At 46.9% G+C, this 12,666-nt stretch overlaps 1 protein-coding gene across 1 annotated transcript in view; it reads left to right on the forward strand.

The window, feature by feature from the left end:
• The window catches only part of MCAM (melanoma cell adhesion molecule), a 124,483-nt gene that overhangs the window by 65,073 nt on the left and 46,744 nt on the right, over positions 1–12,666 (forward strand). The window contains exons 4-6 of the mRNA XM_068240969.1: positions 5,522–5,586; positions 7,099–7,186; positions 10,280–10,459. Of these exons, the coding sequence (XP_068097070.1) occupies positions 5,522–5,586; positions 7,099–7,186; positions 10,280–10,459 (333 nt within the window). The remainder of the gene's footprint in view (positions 1–5,521; positions 5,587–7,098; positions 7,187–10,279; positions 10,460–12,666) is intronic.

Raw genomic sequence — 12,666 nt, forward strand, 5'->3', positions numbered from 1 at the left:
CCAGTATGTACAGGATAAGCTGTTACTCTGTGCCTGTAGTGATAGTAAAATAGCTGCAGTGTGTGCTGATCTCTGCTACGTTCAGTATGTACAGCGTAAGCTGTTACTCTGTGCCTGTACTAATAGTAAATTTGCTGCAGTGTTTGTTGATCCCTGCTACCTTTTGTATGTACAGCATTAGCTGTTATTCTGTGCCTATACTTAACTTGCTGTAGTATGTGCTGTTCATTTCTAACACAAATATGTACAGTATAAGCTGTTACTCTGTGCTTGTACTGATAGTAAACTAGCTGCAGTGTGTGCTGATCTCTGTTGCCTCTAGTATGTACATTATATGCTGTTATGCCTGGTACACACCATGCAATTTTCCATCAGCTAGATGGGTCGACAAATATTTTCCGACAGATCCGCTCAGATTTCTGACTGACTTTCTGATCACTTCTATTGAAATTGATCAGAAAAAGTATCGGAAATCAGATCGGACCTGTCGGAAATTATCTATTTGACCCATCTATCTGATGGGAAATTGCATGGTGTGTACCAGGCTTTACTTTGTGCCTTTACTGATTGTAAACCAGCTGTATTGTATGTACAGTATTATCTGTAAAGCCTTGTACACACATACAATTTTGATTAGCCAATTTTACTACTTCTAGGTATTATGAGAGTTCAGCTCTGTTCATAGTATTTAAAATCTGTTGGCTCTCATACTACATGGAGGTAGTAAAATTGGTCAGTGATTGACCAATCAAAACTAAATGTGTGTATGCATCTTTTCTCTACGCCTATACTAATAGTAAACTATCTAATTAAAGCATAGAGGGCTCCATCCAACATTTTGCTGGGCAGGCCCTTTATCTTTAAATTAGTCTGCTGCTAAGTTCATGTACTTTTGGCCCCACCCACGAACACACCCACTTTCTGAATGGCCACGCCCATATCTTTACTTGGTGCCCCATGGGTGCCACGGATCTCCTAGGACCCTAGCAACGCCCCTGATTTCAGATAAGCCTTTATCAGTTTTTCAAATGCTTTTATGACCAATGATGTCATGGCAACAGGCCTATAATCGTTTAGTCTTGTAGGTTTTGATTTTTTAGGAACTGGGACAATGGTTGAGCTGAGCGTTTAATACAGGCAGGGACACTTGAGAGTTCCAGAGATGATTTGAATATGTCTAAAAATACAGGGGCTAGCTGGTTGGCAAAGAATTTGTAATATTTCACAGACACAAAAGTGGTTTGGGGATTCTTCACAAAAATAACAAGGTTTCCAAGAAAACTGTGGTGCATTAAACATCATTAAAGGAGTTGTCAGGCAAAAAGTTAGAAAATAAGCTCTACTTACCGGGGGGCTTCCTCCAGCCCCAAGCTCCCAGCACGTCCCTCGCCGCAGCTCTCCCCGCAGCCGTTCGCCGGAGCTCCGACCTGGTTCCCGGCGATGACGTCAGAGTGACCTGGAGGTCGCTCTGTACCGCGCCTGCGCGATCGGCGCTGTCAATCACCGCCACGTGGGCCGGATCGCTCTGACGTCATCGCCGGGGACCGGGTCGGAGCTCCAGCGAACGGCTGCGGGGAGAGCTGCGGGGAGGGACGTGCTGGGAGCTTGGGGCTGGAAGAAGCCCCCGGTAAGTATTTTCTAACTTTTTGCTGACAACTCCTTTAACCACTTGCCGACCGCCCACAGCCGATGGGCGGCGGCAAAGTGGACGGCGAAAGGACCGCAATACGCCCAAGGGTGACTGGTGACGCGCGCTTCCCCCGGCAACTGGCTCCGCCCACCCGCGACAACTACCCGCCAGCCGTTCGGAAGCACCGGCGGGCTGTTAACCCCACGATCGCCGCATACAAAGTGTATAATACACTTTGTAATGTATACAAAGTGTATTATACAGGCTGCCTCCTGCCCTGGTGGTCCCAGTGTCCGAGGGACCACCAGGGCAGGCTGCAGCCACCCTAGTCTGCACCAAACACACTGATCCTGCCCCCCCTTCCCTCTGATCGCCCACAGCACCCCTCAGACCCCCCCTGCCCACCCCTCAGACCCCTGTTTACACCCAATCACTCCCCTAATCACCCATCAATCACTCCCTATCTGTCAACGCTATTTTTTTTAGTTTAGGTCCTAACTGCCCCCTGGGGGCTCCTGATCACCCCCCCCCACCCCTCAGATTCTCCCCAGACCCCCCCGTGTACTGTATGCATCTCTCCCCCCTGTAATAACCCACTGATCACCTGTCAATCACCCATCAATCACCCCCTGTCACTGCCACCCATCAATCAGCCCCTAACCTGCCTTTTGCGGCCAATCTGATCACCCCCCCCCCACACACCATCAGATCGCCCGCAGACCCGACGTCAGATCACCTCCCAAGTGCATTGTCATCAAAATTTGCAGATGCTTATACCCCTGAACAGTCATTTTGAGGCATTTGGTTTCCAGACTCCTCCTCACGGTTTTGAGCCCCTAAAATGCCAGGGCAGTATAGGAACCCCACAAGTAACCCCATTTTTATAAAAAAAAACACCCCAAGGTATTCCGTTAGGTGTATGACGAGTTCATAGAAGATTTTATTTTTTGTCAAAAGTTAGTGGAAATTGATTTTTATTGTTTTTTTCACAAAGTGTCATTTTCCACTAACTTGTGACAAAAAATAAAACCTTCTATGAACTCACCATACACCTAACGGAATAACTTGGGGTGTCTTCTTTCTAAAATGGGGTCACTTTTGGGGTTCCTATACTGCCCTGGCATTTTAGGGGCCCTAAACCGTGAGTAGTCTAGAAACCAAATGCCTCAAAATGACCCGTGAATAGGACGTTGGGCCCCTTAGCGCACCTAGACTGCAAAAAAGTGTCACACATGTGGTATCGCCATACTCAGGAGAAGTAGTATAATGTGTTTTGGGGTGTAGTTTTACACATACCCATGCTAGGTGGGAGAAATATCTCTGTAAATAACAATTTTTTTTTATTTTTTTACACACAATTGTCCATTTACAGAGATATTTCTCCCACCTAGCATGGGTATGTGTAAAACTACACCCCAAAACACATTATACTACTTCTCCTGAGTATGGCGATACCACATGTGTGACACTTTTTTGCAGTCTAGGTGCGCTAAGGGGCCCAACGTCCTATTCACAGGTCATTTTGAGGCATTTGCTTTCCAGACTACTCCTCACGGTTTAGGGCCCCTAAAATGCCAGGGCAGTGTAGGTACCCCACAAGTGACCCCATTTTAGAAACAAGACACCCCAAGGTATTCTGTTAGTAGTATGGTGAGTTCATAGAAGTTTTTATTTTTTTTGTCACAAGTTAGTGGAAAATGACACTTTGTGAAAAAAAAAAACTATTTCCGCTAACTTGTGACAAAAAATAAAATCTTCTATAAACTCACCATACTACTAACGGAATACCTTGGGGTGTCTTCTTTCTAAAATGGGGTCACTTGTGGGGTTCCTATACTGCCCTGGCATTTTAGGGGCCCTAAACCGTGAGGAGTAGTCTAGAAACCAAATGCCTCTAAATGACCTGTGAAATCCTAAAGGTACTCATTTAGGGTGCAAAAAAGTGCCACACATGTGGTATCGCCATACTCAGGAGACGTAGTATAATGTGTTTTGTGGTGTATTTTTACACGTACCCATGCTGGGTGGGAGAAATATCTCTGTAAATAGACAATTGTGTGTAAAAAAATGAAAAACAAAATTGTCATTTACAGAGATATTTTCTCCCACCCAGCATGGGTATATGTAAAAATACACCACAAAACACATTATACTACTTCTCCTGAGTACGGCGGTACCACATGTGTGGCAATTTTTTGCACCCTAAGTGCGCTAAGGGACCTTTGAGTACCTTTAGGATTTCACAAGTAATTTTGAGAAATTTGGTTTCAAGACTACTCCTCACGGTTTAGGGCCCCTAAAATGCCAGGGAAGTATAGGAACCCCACAAGTGACCCCATTTTAGAAAGAAGACACCCCAAGGTATTCCGTTAGGGGTATGGTGAGTTCATAGAAGATTTTATTTTTGTCACAATTTAGCGGAAATTTATTTTTTTATTGTTTTTTTTTCACTAAGTGTTAATTTCCGCTAACTTGTGACAAAAAAAAATCTTCTATGAACTCACCATACTCCTAACAGAATACCTTGTGGGGTTCCTAAACTGCCCTGGCATTTTTGGGGCCCTAAACCGTGAGGCGTAGTCTTGAAACCAAATGTCTCAAAACGACCTGTGAAATCCTAAAGGTACTCATTGGACTTTGGGCCCCTTAGCGCAGTTAGGGTGCAAAAAAGTGCCACACATGTGGTATCGCTGTACTCAGGAGAAGTAGTATAATGTGTTTTGGGGTGTATTTTTACACATACCCATGCTGGGTGGGAGAAATCTCTCTGTAAATCGACAATTGTGTGTAAAAAAAATCAAAACATTGTCATTTACAGAGATATTTCTCCCACCCAGCATGGGTATGTGTAAAAATACACCACCAAACACATTCTACTACTTCTCCTGAGTACGGCGGTACCACATGTGTGGCACTTTTTTGCATTCTAACTGCGCTAAGCGGCCCAAAGTCCAATGAGCACCTTTAGGCTTTACAGGGGCGCTTACAATTTAGCACCCCCCAAAATGCCAGGACAGTAAACACACCCCACAAATGACCCCATTTTGGAAAGTAGACACTTCAAGGTATTCAGAGAGGAGCATAGTGAGTCCGTGGCAGATTTCATTTTTTTTTGTTGCAAGTTAGAAGAAATTGAAACTTTTTTTTCTTCTTTTTTTTGTCACAAAGTGTCATTTTCCGCTAACTTGTGACAGAAAATAAAATCTTCTATGAACTCACCATGCCTCTCAGTGAATACTTTGGGATGTCTTCTTTCCAAAATGGGGTCATTTGGGGGGTATTTATACTATCCTGGAATTTTAGCACCTCATGAAACATGACAGGTGCTCAGAAAAGTCGGAGATGCTTCAAAATGGGAAAATTCACTTTTTGCACCATAGTTTGTACACTCTATAACTTTTACCCAAACCAATAAATATACACTGAATGTTTTTTTTTTTTTATCAAAGGCATGTAGCACAATAAATTTGGACAAAAATGTAGACAGAAATTTTACTTTATTTGACAAATGTTATCACAGAAAGTTAAAAAAAAAATCATTTTTCTGACAAAATTCATGTCTTTTTTGATGAATATAATAAAAACTAAAAATCGCAGCAGCAATCAAATAGCACCAAAAGAAAGCTGTATTAGTGACAAGAAAAGGAGGGAAAATTCATTTAGATAGTAGGTTGTATAACCGAGCAATAAACCGTTAAATCTGCAGTGGTCTGAATGGAAAAAAAGGCTCTGGTCCTTAAGGGGTAGAAAGACTGTGATCCTAAAGTGGTTAAGCAAGTTCTATCCTTAGCATACTACTTTATCTATGGTATTGGCTAACCTTATTTGAAAGTCATGTTAAATGAATGTTCCCTCATATATCTCACTTTATACCTTTATTTCTATATTTAGAGAAACCATCAAGGCCCGAAATCACAATGGAACGTGATCTATCAGTAACCAACGATCCAACCAAGGTACACATAAAATGATTGCTTATTCATAGTACATGTATGATATGGTTCAAATATTGCATATTGTATACAGTACCCTGCAAGACTATTCCAAACTTTCCCCAGTTTTCTTCTTTTAAAGCAGGATTGTCAAACTCAAACGCAAAGTGGGGTGAAATTGAACACTGAGACCAAGTTGCGGACCAACCTCAATGTCTTGTGGTCACCTCTCTCCCTTATATGGTTCCCTGGTGTCTATTGTCTCTTGCCTGATGTCTATCAGTCCTCCTTCCCTCCCCTAGACATTTGCCTTGGGTCTAGCGGTCCCCTTCCCCTATACAGTTCCTGGTGTGTGCTGGCCCCCTCCCTCCCCTATACTATTCTGAGGTGTCTAATGGACCCCTCCCTCCCCAATACAGTTCCCTGGTTTTTAGTGGCCCCCTCCCTTTCCTATAAAGTTCTTGGGTGTCTAGTGACCTTCCCTCTTTCCCCTATTCAGTTCCCTGGTGTCTAGTGGTCCCGCTCTCACCCCTGAGCAGTTCCCTGGTGTCTAGTGATTCTTCCTCACTCTGATAAGACGTGCTAACTCTGATAAGGCAGGCTATTTGTCTTAGTGAATCAAGCCGTAGTCATAAGTGGCAATAATGTTATTGCTGAATCAATAGGGACACATTATTAACTGGTAAATCTCCTGTGGTCCATAAAGTAAAAAACAATGTCTAGTTAAAACTTCTTCATAGGAGTTCCAAGCATCTTTCAGTTACTTTATCAAAGGGCCGTAATTAGGAATCGCCGGGCCCCCTGCAGAAATTCTGTGCGGGCCCCCCCCCCCCCCCCGGACCTGCTCAGGGCCGCTTTTGGGGGCTGGAGGGGTCGCAGCATGAGGGGGAGAGCTTAATAGCACGTCGGCTTAATAGCACCTCACCATCCCCCCCTCACCTCGGGATCTCCCCTCTGCGCTCCCCTCCAGTATTTAATAGTGTTTGTGTCTAGGCGGCGGGCAGTGGTAAATGCATACCTTCCTTGCGTTCCAACAATGTTCCTCTCTCTAGCTTCTGACGCTACTTCCTGTATAGACAGGAAGTAGCGTCAGACACTACAGGGAGAAACATCTGCTCTGGAACGCAAGGAAGGTATGTGGATCTGCCGCTGCCAGCCGCCTAGACACAAACACTATTCAATGCTGGAGGGGAGTGCAGAGGGCAGAGCCCGAGGTGAGGGAGGGGGACCATCCCCCCTCCCTGCCAACGTGCTACCAAGCTCTCCCCTTCATGCTGCGACCCCTCCAGCCCCCCAAAACCCCGGGGCCCGGGTCCCCCCGCGAGAGCAGGGGCTGCCTCCCCTATTGTTACGCCCATGCTTTATCATATATTTTTTTTGGAGGGTTGTTTGGATTGAGATTGATACTTCCATTTTTTATAAGTTTCAAATATGTAGTATTTCTTTTATCTGACCATTTAGTCTGTTAGTTTCAATGTAGTTCACACATGACCTTGCAAATGTCACACTATATATAAATATTATTTATCACTACAGATCAGCACCTGTGAAAGTAAGAATGGTTTCCCAGCTCCCATCTTCAAGTGGTATAAGAATGGTCACCCCCTGCGAGAAGGAGAAAATAGTGCGTATTACAATTTAATTTTTGATGCAAGAGTTTGTAAAGTACTTAGCATCAGTGATAAATATATGTAATATCTTAAAGGAACTTTTGATTTGCCTTCTTCTGGTTCAGAGCTGAAGGAGTTGTGTGAGGTGAACGTGATGTGGTTATTTTTTCAACCTGTATAATTATGCAGCATAGTAGACTATGGATGTGTCTTGGGTGGCTGGCCTGTAATGTGTAAAGAAGGCACCCTTATGCTGGTAGTTTTTAAGCAAACTTTTGAGATTGTAAGAGAGAAATTCAGATACTTACTTCAGTAGAGGGAAGCCTCTGGATGTTCCTGAGGCTTCTCACCTTCTCCTCCCAATGTTGGGACCCCCTGGAATTTCGAGACCATGCTTCAGTCCATGGATGAGTGCGGACACACTGCACAGGCACAGGACGTCTTGTGCCAGTGTAGCAGCATGAAGCCCTCTCAGGGGCTCAGCAGGGAAAGCTAAGGGCCATTTGGCTCTGTGCTATTGCACAGGCACAAGACATGCAGCAAAGTAATTGGCAGCACTCCTATTCAGTCTACAACTGAAGTGATTACCAACAGACGTGTGCAACGCCCCCCAGAGACTCAAATACACACCTTGAGTTCAAAACAGATGCAAACTATGCACTAGACCCTAAAACTAGATACAATGGAATGCAAACCTATACACAAGAATGTAGCTAGCCATGGGTAGACTTACATTTTTGTACAACAGAAGGAGAGGGCAGCGCGCTTCCCAATGCAGGCTGCACCCGAATTGACTAGCTGCATAGATGTATAGAGCCCATATAAGGACAGATTACACAACTTGCATTCAAAACAGATGCAACAAATGGAGGATGTTAGCTTCCAATAAACAGTTTGCGCGTGCAATAAACAGTATCCCCCTTGGGGGCAGGGGAGGACTGGGACCTTTTGGCCTGGGGGGACAACACAAACTAGAGGCCCGTTTCACGGCATCCCCAGCCCAAAGCCATATCTTTCTTGTGTGCAAATCTTTAAATTGTGATGACGCACGCACGCACGCACGCACGCACGCACGCACACACACACACACACACACACACACACACACACACACACACACTGTACCTGATGCCTAACCCCATTTCTCCGCACAATCTACCTGTCTGTGTCTGATGCCTAACCTTAAAGGAGTTATCGGGCTTTTTTTTTTATGAAAATAAGTGCTACTTACCCAGGGCTCCTCCAGCTCCAAGCTCCCAGCATGTCCCTTGCCGCAGCTCTGCAGTCAGCTGTTCGCTGCCGCTGCCTCCCAGCCCCCGGCGATGACGTCAGGCCGACTGCGCCTGTGCGAGCGGCGCTGTCAATCACCGCCACATGGACCAAAGCGTACTGTGCAGACGCAGAACTACTGCGCCTGCGCAGTACACTCCGGTCCACGTGGCGGTGATTGACAGTGCTGCTCGCACAGGCGCAGTACAGGCCGACATCCAGGTCGGACTGGTGCCATCGCCGGGGACTGGGAGGCAGCGGCAGCGAATGGCTGACTGCAGAGCTGTGGTGAGGGACATGCTGGGAGCGTGGGGCTGGAGGAAGCTCCGGGTAAGTAGCACTTATTTCATTAAAAATGCCTGATAACTCCTTTAAACAACCCCCCCCCCCCACACACACACACACACACACACAAACCTACCTACCTGGTGATGCCTAACCCCACTCCTGCCCACCCACCATACAAACTACTTGTCTGACACCTACCCCCCCCTCCAACTACCTGTTTGACAGTGCCTAACTGCCTGCCTCCCCCCTCCCCTGCCGCCAATCACACCACAAGAAGAAAAAACGTTCCCCCTCAGGCCAGGGTCAGAATGGAGATGATTGTCACACAAAAAAAAACTCAGAGGGCACTGGCCTGGGCAGAGAATTGAAGTTGACAGCAGTAGCAGGCAGGCAGCAAAGTGTGAGTAACTCAGTAACAAGAAGGGAGAAGAAGTACAGAAACAAAATTTATAAAAACCACCTTCTCCTCTGGCAACCTGGACCTAACCTCCTCTATCCTCCTGTCTCCTCAGTCCTACACCTCCTCCTCCTCCACAGCAGCAAGCAGCTATAGGTGGCATCTCCGACTCCCAGCCCCCAGAGTGTCCGACTCCTCCAGCCAGGACAGCCAGCCAGCCACTCGTAGCCGCCGCTCCAGGCCCCCAGCCCCCCCAGCACAGAAAGCTGAAGAGTGAGACAGCTCACTCCGACGACACCTCAGGCACAGCAGCACAGGAGAGGACTGTGCCCGACTCCTCCAGCCAGCCACTCATAGCCACAGCTCCAGGCCCCCAGCCCCTCCAGCACAGAAAGCTGAAGAGTGAGACAGCTCACTCCGATGAAACCGCAGGCACAGCAGCACGTTGCGGGCGGCAATGGCTCCAGGCGGGGGGCGGAGTCAAGCAGGGTCAACCCACCGGGCCGGAGAGGACCTAAGCTATTTGTGTCCTTGTGCCGCTCACATCCACTGCAGGCGCAGCCACGCACAAGGGCACACCATGGCCGGCCGCCTCAGCCCCTTCTTTGATTGGATACTTCAACTTGCCGGGAAATATCGCGCGAGGTTGCGATCCCCACTGCGAACCTGTCACCTGTGGTATGTCTGCGGCCGCTGCGTATAGCAGCGGCCGGCCCTAATTACTTAAGATTCGGGCAGCCCGGGGGGCGATTGCCCCCCGTCCCCCTGGGCCAGTCCTCCCCTGCTTGGGGGATACTTACCTCGGGAGGGGGAAGCCTCTGGATCCTAATGAGGCTTCCCCCACCCCCCTCTGCCCCTCAGTTCAAGCGCTGGCTGGATGGGGGAAGCCTCATTAGGATCCAGATACTTCCAGCTTCCGAGGTAAGTATTCCCCAGGCCCAGGGGATATTTTTTGTTTTTACAGATCCTCTTTAAATGTGACAATGATAAATAATGTAGTTATATTGAATTGTTAAACAAGGCTCCCGTTTGAACTAAAAGCAGTTGCAGCAGTTTCACATTGATGTTCAGTAGAAAGTATTTAGAGAGTATTTATGAATGATTTGCATTAGGTGACTAATGTAACCTTATTTATTTATTTATTTTTCCAAAGATGTGAAAATCAGCACCCAAGTCACCACAGAATCCAACAATCTGATTACAGTTAGAAGTACGCTGTCTGCACCCGTCCAAAAGTCTGATGCTTCAGCCGTTTTTTACTGTGCAGTCTCATATGATCTAAAAGCTGGACGCCATATGCAGGAGTCTTCAAGAGAAAATATTACGGTCTATTGTAAGTTTGTATGAAGTACACTAGAATTTATCTCAGGTTGACAGAGGGGCACAAGAAATAAGTACATGTTATAAAATATTCTGTGATAATAGTGCAGATTCCTATAATCAATGTCATTTAAAGTACCACTGAACTTAGATGGGGTTCAATTACACAAGGTGCCATTGTGTGAATGGTGCTGTGACATATGTCACAGTGTCCCCAGGGGTCCGCCGCAAGTAAATCCTACGCCGCACTTGTGGCTGCCTAACTCTGATGCTGGATAGGATTTATGCCACCTGCCATTTCCGCTCCCGACGCGATCGTGCGCACCTGAGAGGGGGGATTAAGCTGTCATATGACAGCTGACATCTCCCCTCAGTGATCAGGAGCCATCGCGATTGGCTCCTGATCACGTCATCACTACGATTGCTGGCTGATCATAATGATCTCTGTTAGCAGCGGTGGTCTGAGGGGAAGAAGAGGACGGAGACTCACCTTCCTGAAGTTCCCCCGACGATCGTCGCTCCCGTCCACTCTGGTCGACATCCCCGCTTGCTCTGCCTTAAGTGTCGGGTCCCGGCTTGATGACGTCATCAAGCTGCGACATGGAACTTAGCGGCAGTGCGAGCGGGGATGCCGGACAGAGTGAAGGGGGCTAGAGCCTGGGAGGTGAGTAAAGGCTGCCGGCAATACGTGGGACAACTGGCTACACTGGGGACACCATGCCTAGCTAACTACACTGAGGATCCGGCTGCCTGACCCCCCCAAACACTCCCCCCCCCGCATGTAAAATGGCCTGGTCCTTAAGGGGGGTTAGGCAGCCGGTCCCCGGAGGGTTAAAGCTCCGATAGTGCATTGTGGTCCGAAGCAGATGCATTTCCACCATAGATTTCTATGGGAAATGCATCCGCTGGTCCAAAAATCCAATGGATCTGTTGCAAGTTTAAACAGATCCTATTTATAACATCTGTAGACTGTCAGTTTTGTGATCCATCAAAAAGGACAAAAACATTTCTGTTTTACACTGCAGTGTGAACCGAGCTTGACAGTCAAAACAATCACAAATGATGAGGCTTTTTTCACACTTACCGTGCTTCCTTACATCAAAGTACTCTCCCCTGCCGCATCTTGTCATGTGGGTAATGTAAGTCCATGGGGACTTACACACTATGGTGATGCGGTGAGACGGAAGTAGTGAAATTGACTCAAGTGTGCTGCAAACTCTGCAGTGTATTGCTGCATAATCTGTACCTACCACACAGATTATGCAGCATTGTAAGTATGTGTGAACGATCGATTGCGGTTGTGGCGTGCAGGTGCATAGCTTTAGTGGCCTACTTCCTGTGAAGCAGGGAGCACGTCACCTGGTGGGAGGCGGAGCTATGCATGTTACCCTGTCGGTGCACTCTGCCACAGGGTAGTATGCAAGAGGCATACAATATGTAGAAGAAGGCACTCCACAGGCTTCAAACTTGCATTTGGCTTCTTTATTGAGCAACTGCACACTACATGTTACGGGTGCACTGACCCTTCCTCAGGTGTGAACACCACCCACAAAACCACCCTGACTTTTTATCCGGTATGGGGATGGGAAATGAATTCCCCTTTTATTTAGACCTAGAGGTGGATGGTATAGTAGTTCCCTGTATTAGAACGTAGATACAACAGAAACTGTTTTATGTCTATCACTGTATGGTAATGCACTTGGGTTAGACTTCCTGTGGGTGGTCCTATATAAGGGGTGGTTTTGTGGGTGGTGTTCACACCTAAGGAAGGGTCAGTGTATCCGCAACATGTAGTGTGTGCAGTTCCTCAATAAAGAAGCCAAACGCAAGTTTAAAACCTGTGGAGTGCCTCCTTCTACATATTGTATGGCTCTGGTTTGCAGGATTGGCGTACCTGCAGAAAAGGAGCACCAGCTGCTGCTATCCAGCTAAGGTTAGCATAGCTGAGACTGAAGGTGAACAATTGGAGTGTAATATGCAAGAGGACATGGTGCAGTACGATCCTCCTGCCCCAGGCTCTCGTGCCGCAGGACAATTGCACCGCATCATGGGTAAAAGTAGCCTGATTTTGTCTCATGTCTGTATGCACCTTAAGTTGCACAACCATATCTTATAACTGCACACTGGTGTAGCTACTGAATAAGGAGAAAAGGCTACCAGCAGATTAAAACCTTTGCTTGGGAATTCGTGTTGGTGAAAACAGAGTCACGTGGATTTTTC

This window comes from Hyperolius riggenbachi, chromosome 6, assembly GCF_040937935.1.
Source record: "Hyperolius riggenbachi isolate aHypRig1 chromosome 6, aHypRig1.pri, whole genome shotgun sequence".
NCBI classification, from domain to species: domain Eukaryota; kingdom Metazoa; phylum Chordata; class Amphibia; order Anura; family Hyperoliidae; genus Hyperolius; species Hyperolius riggenbachi.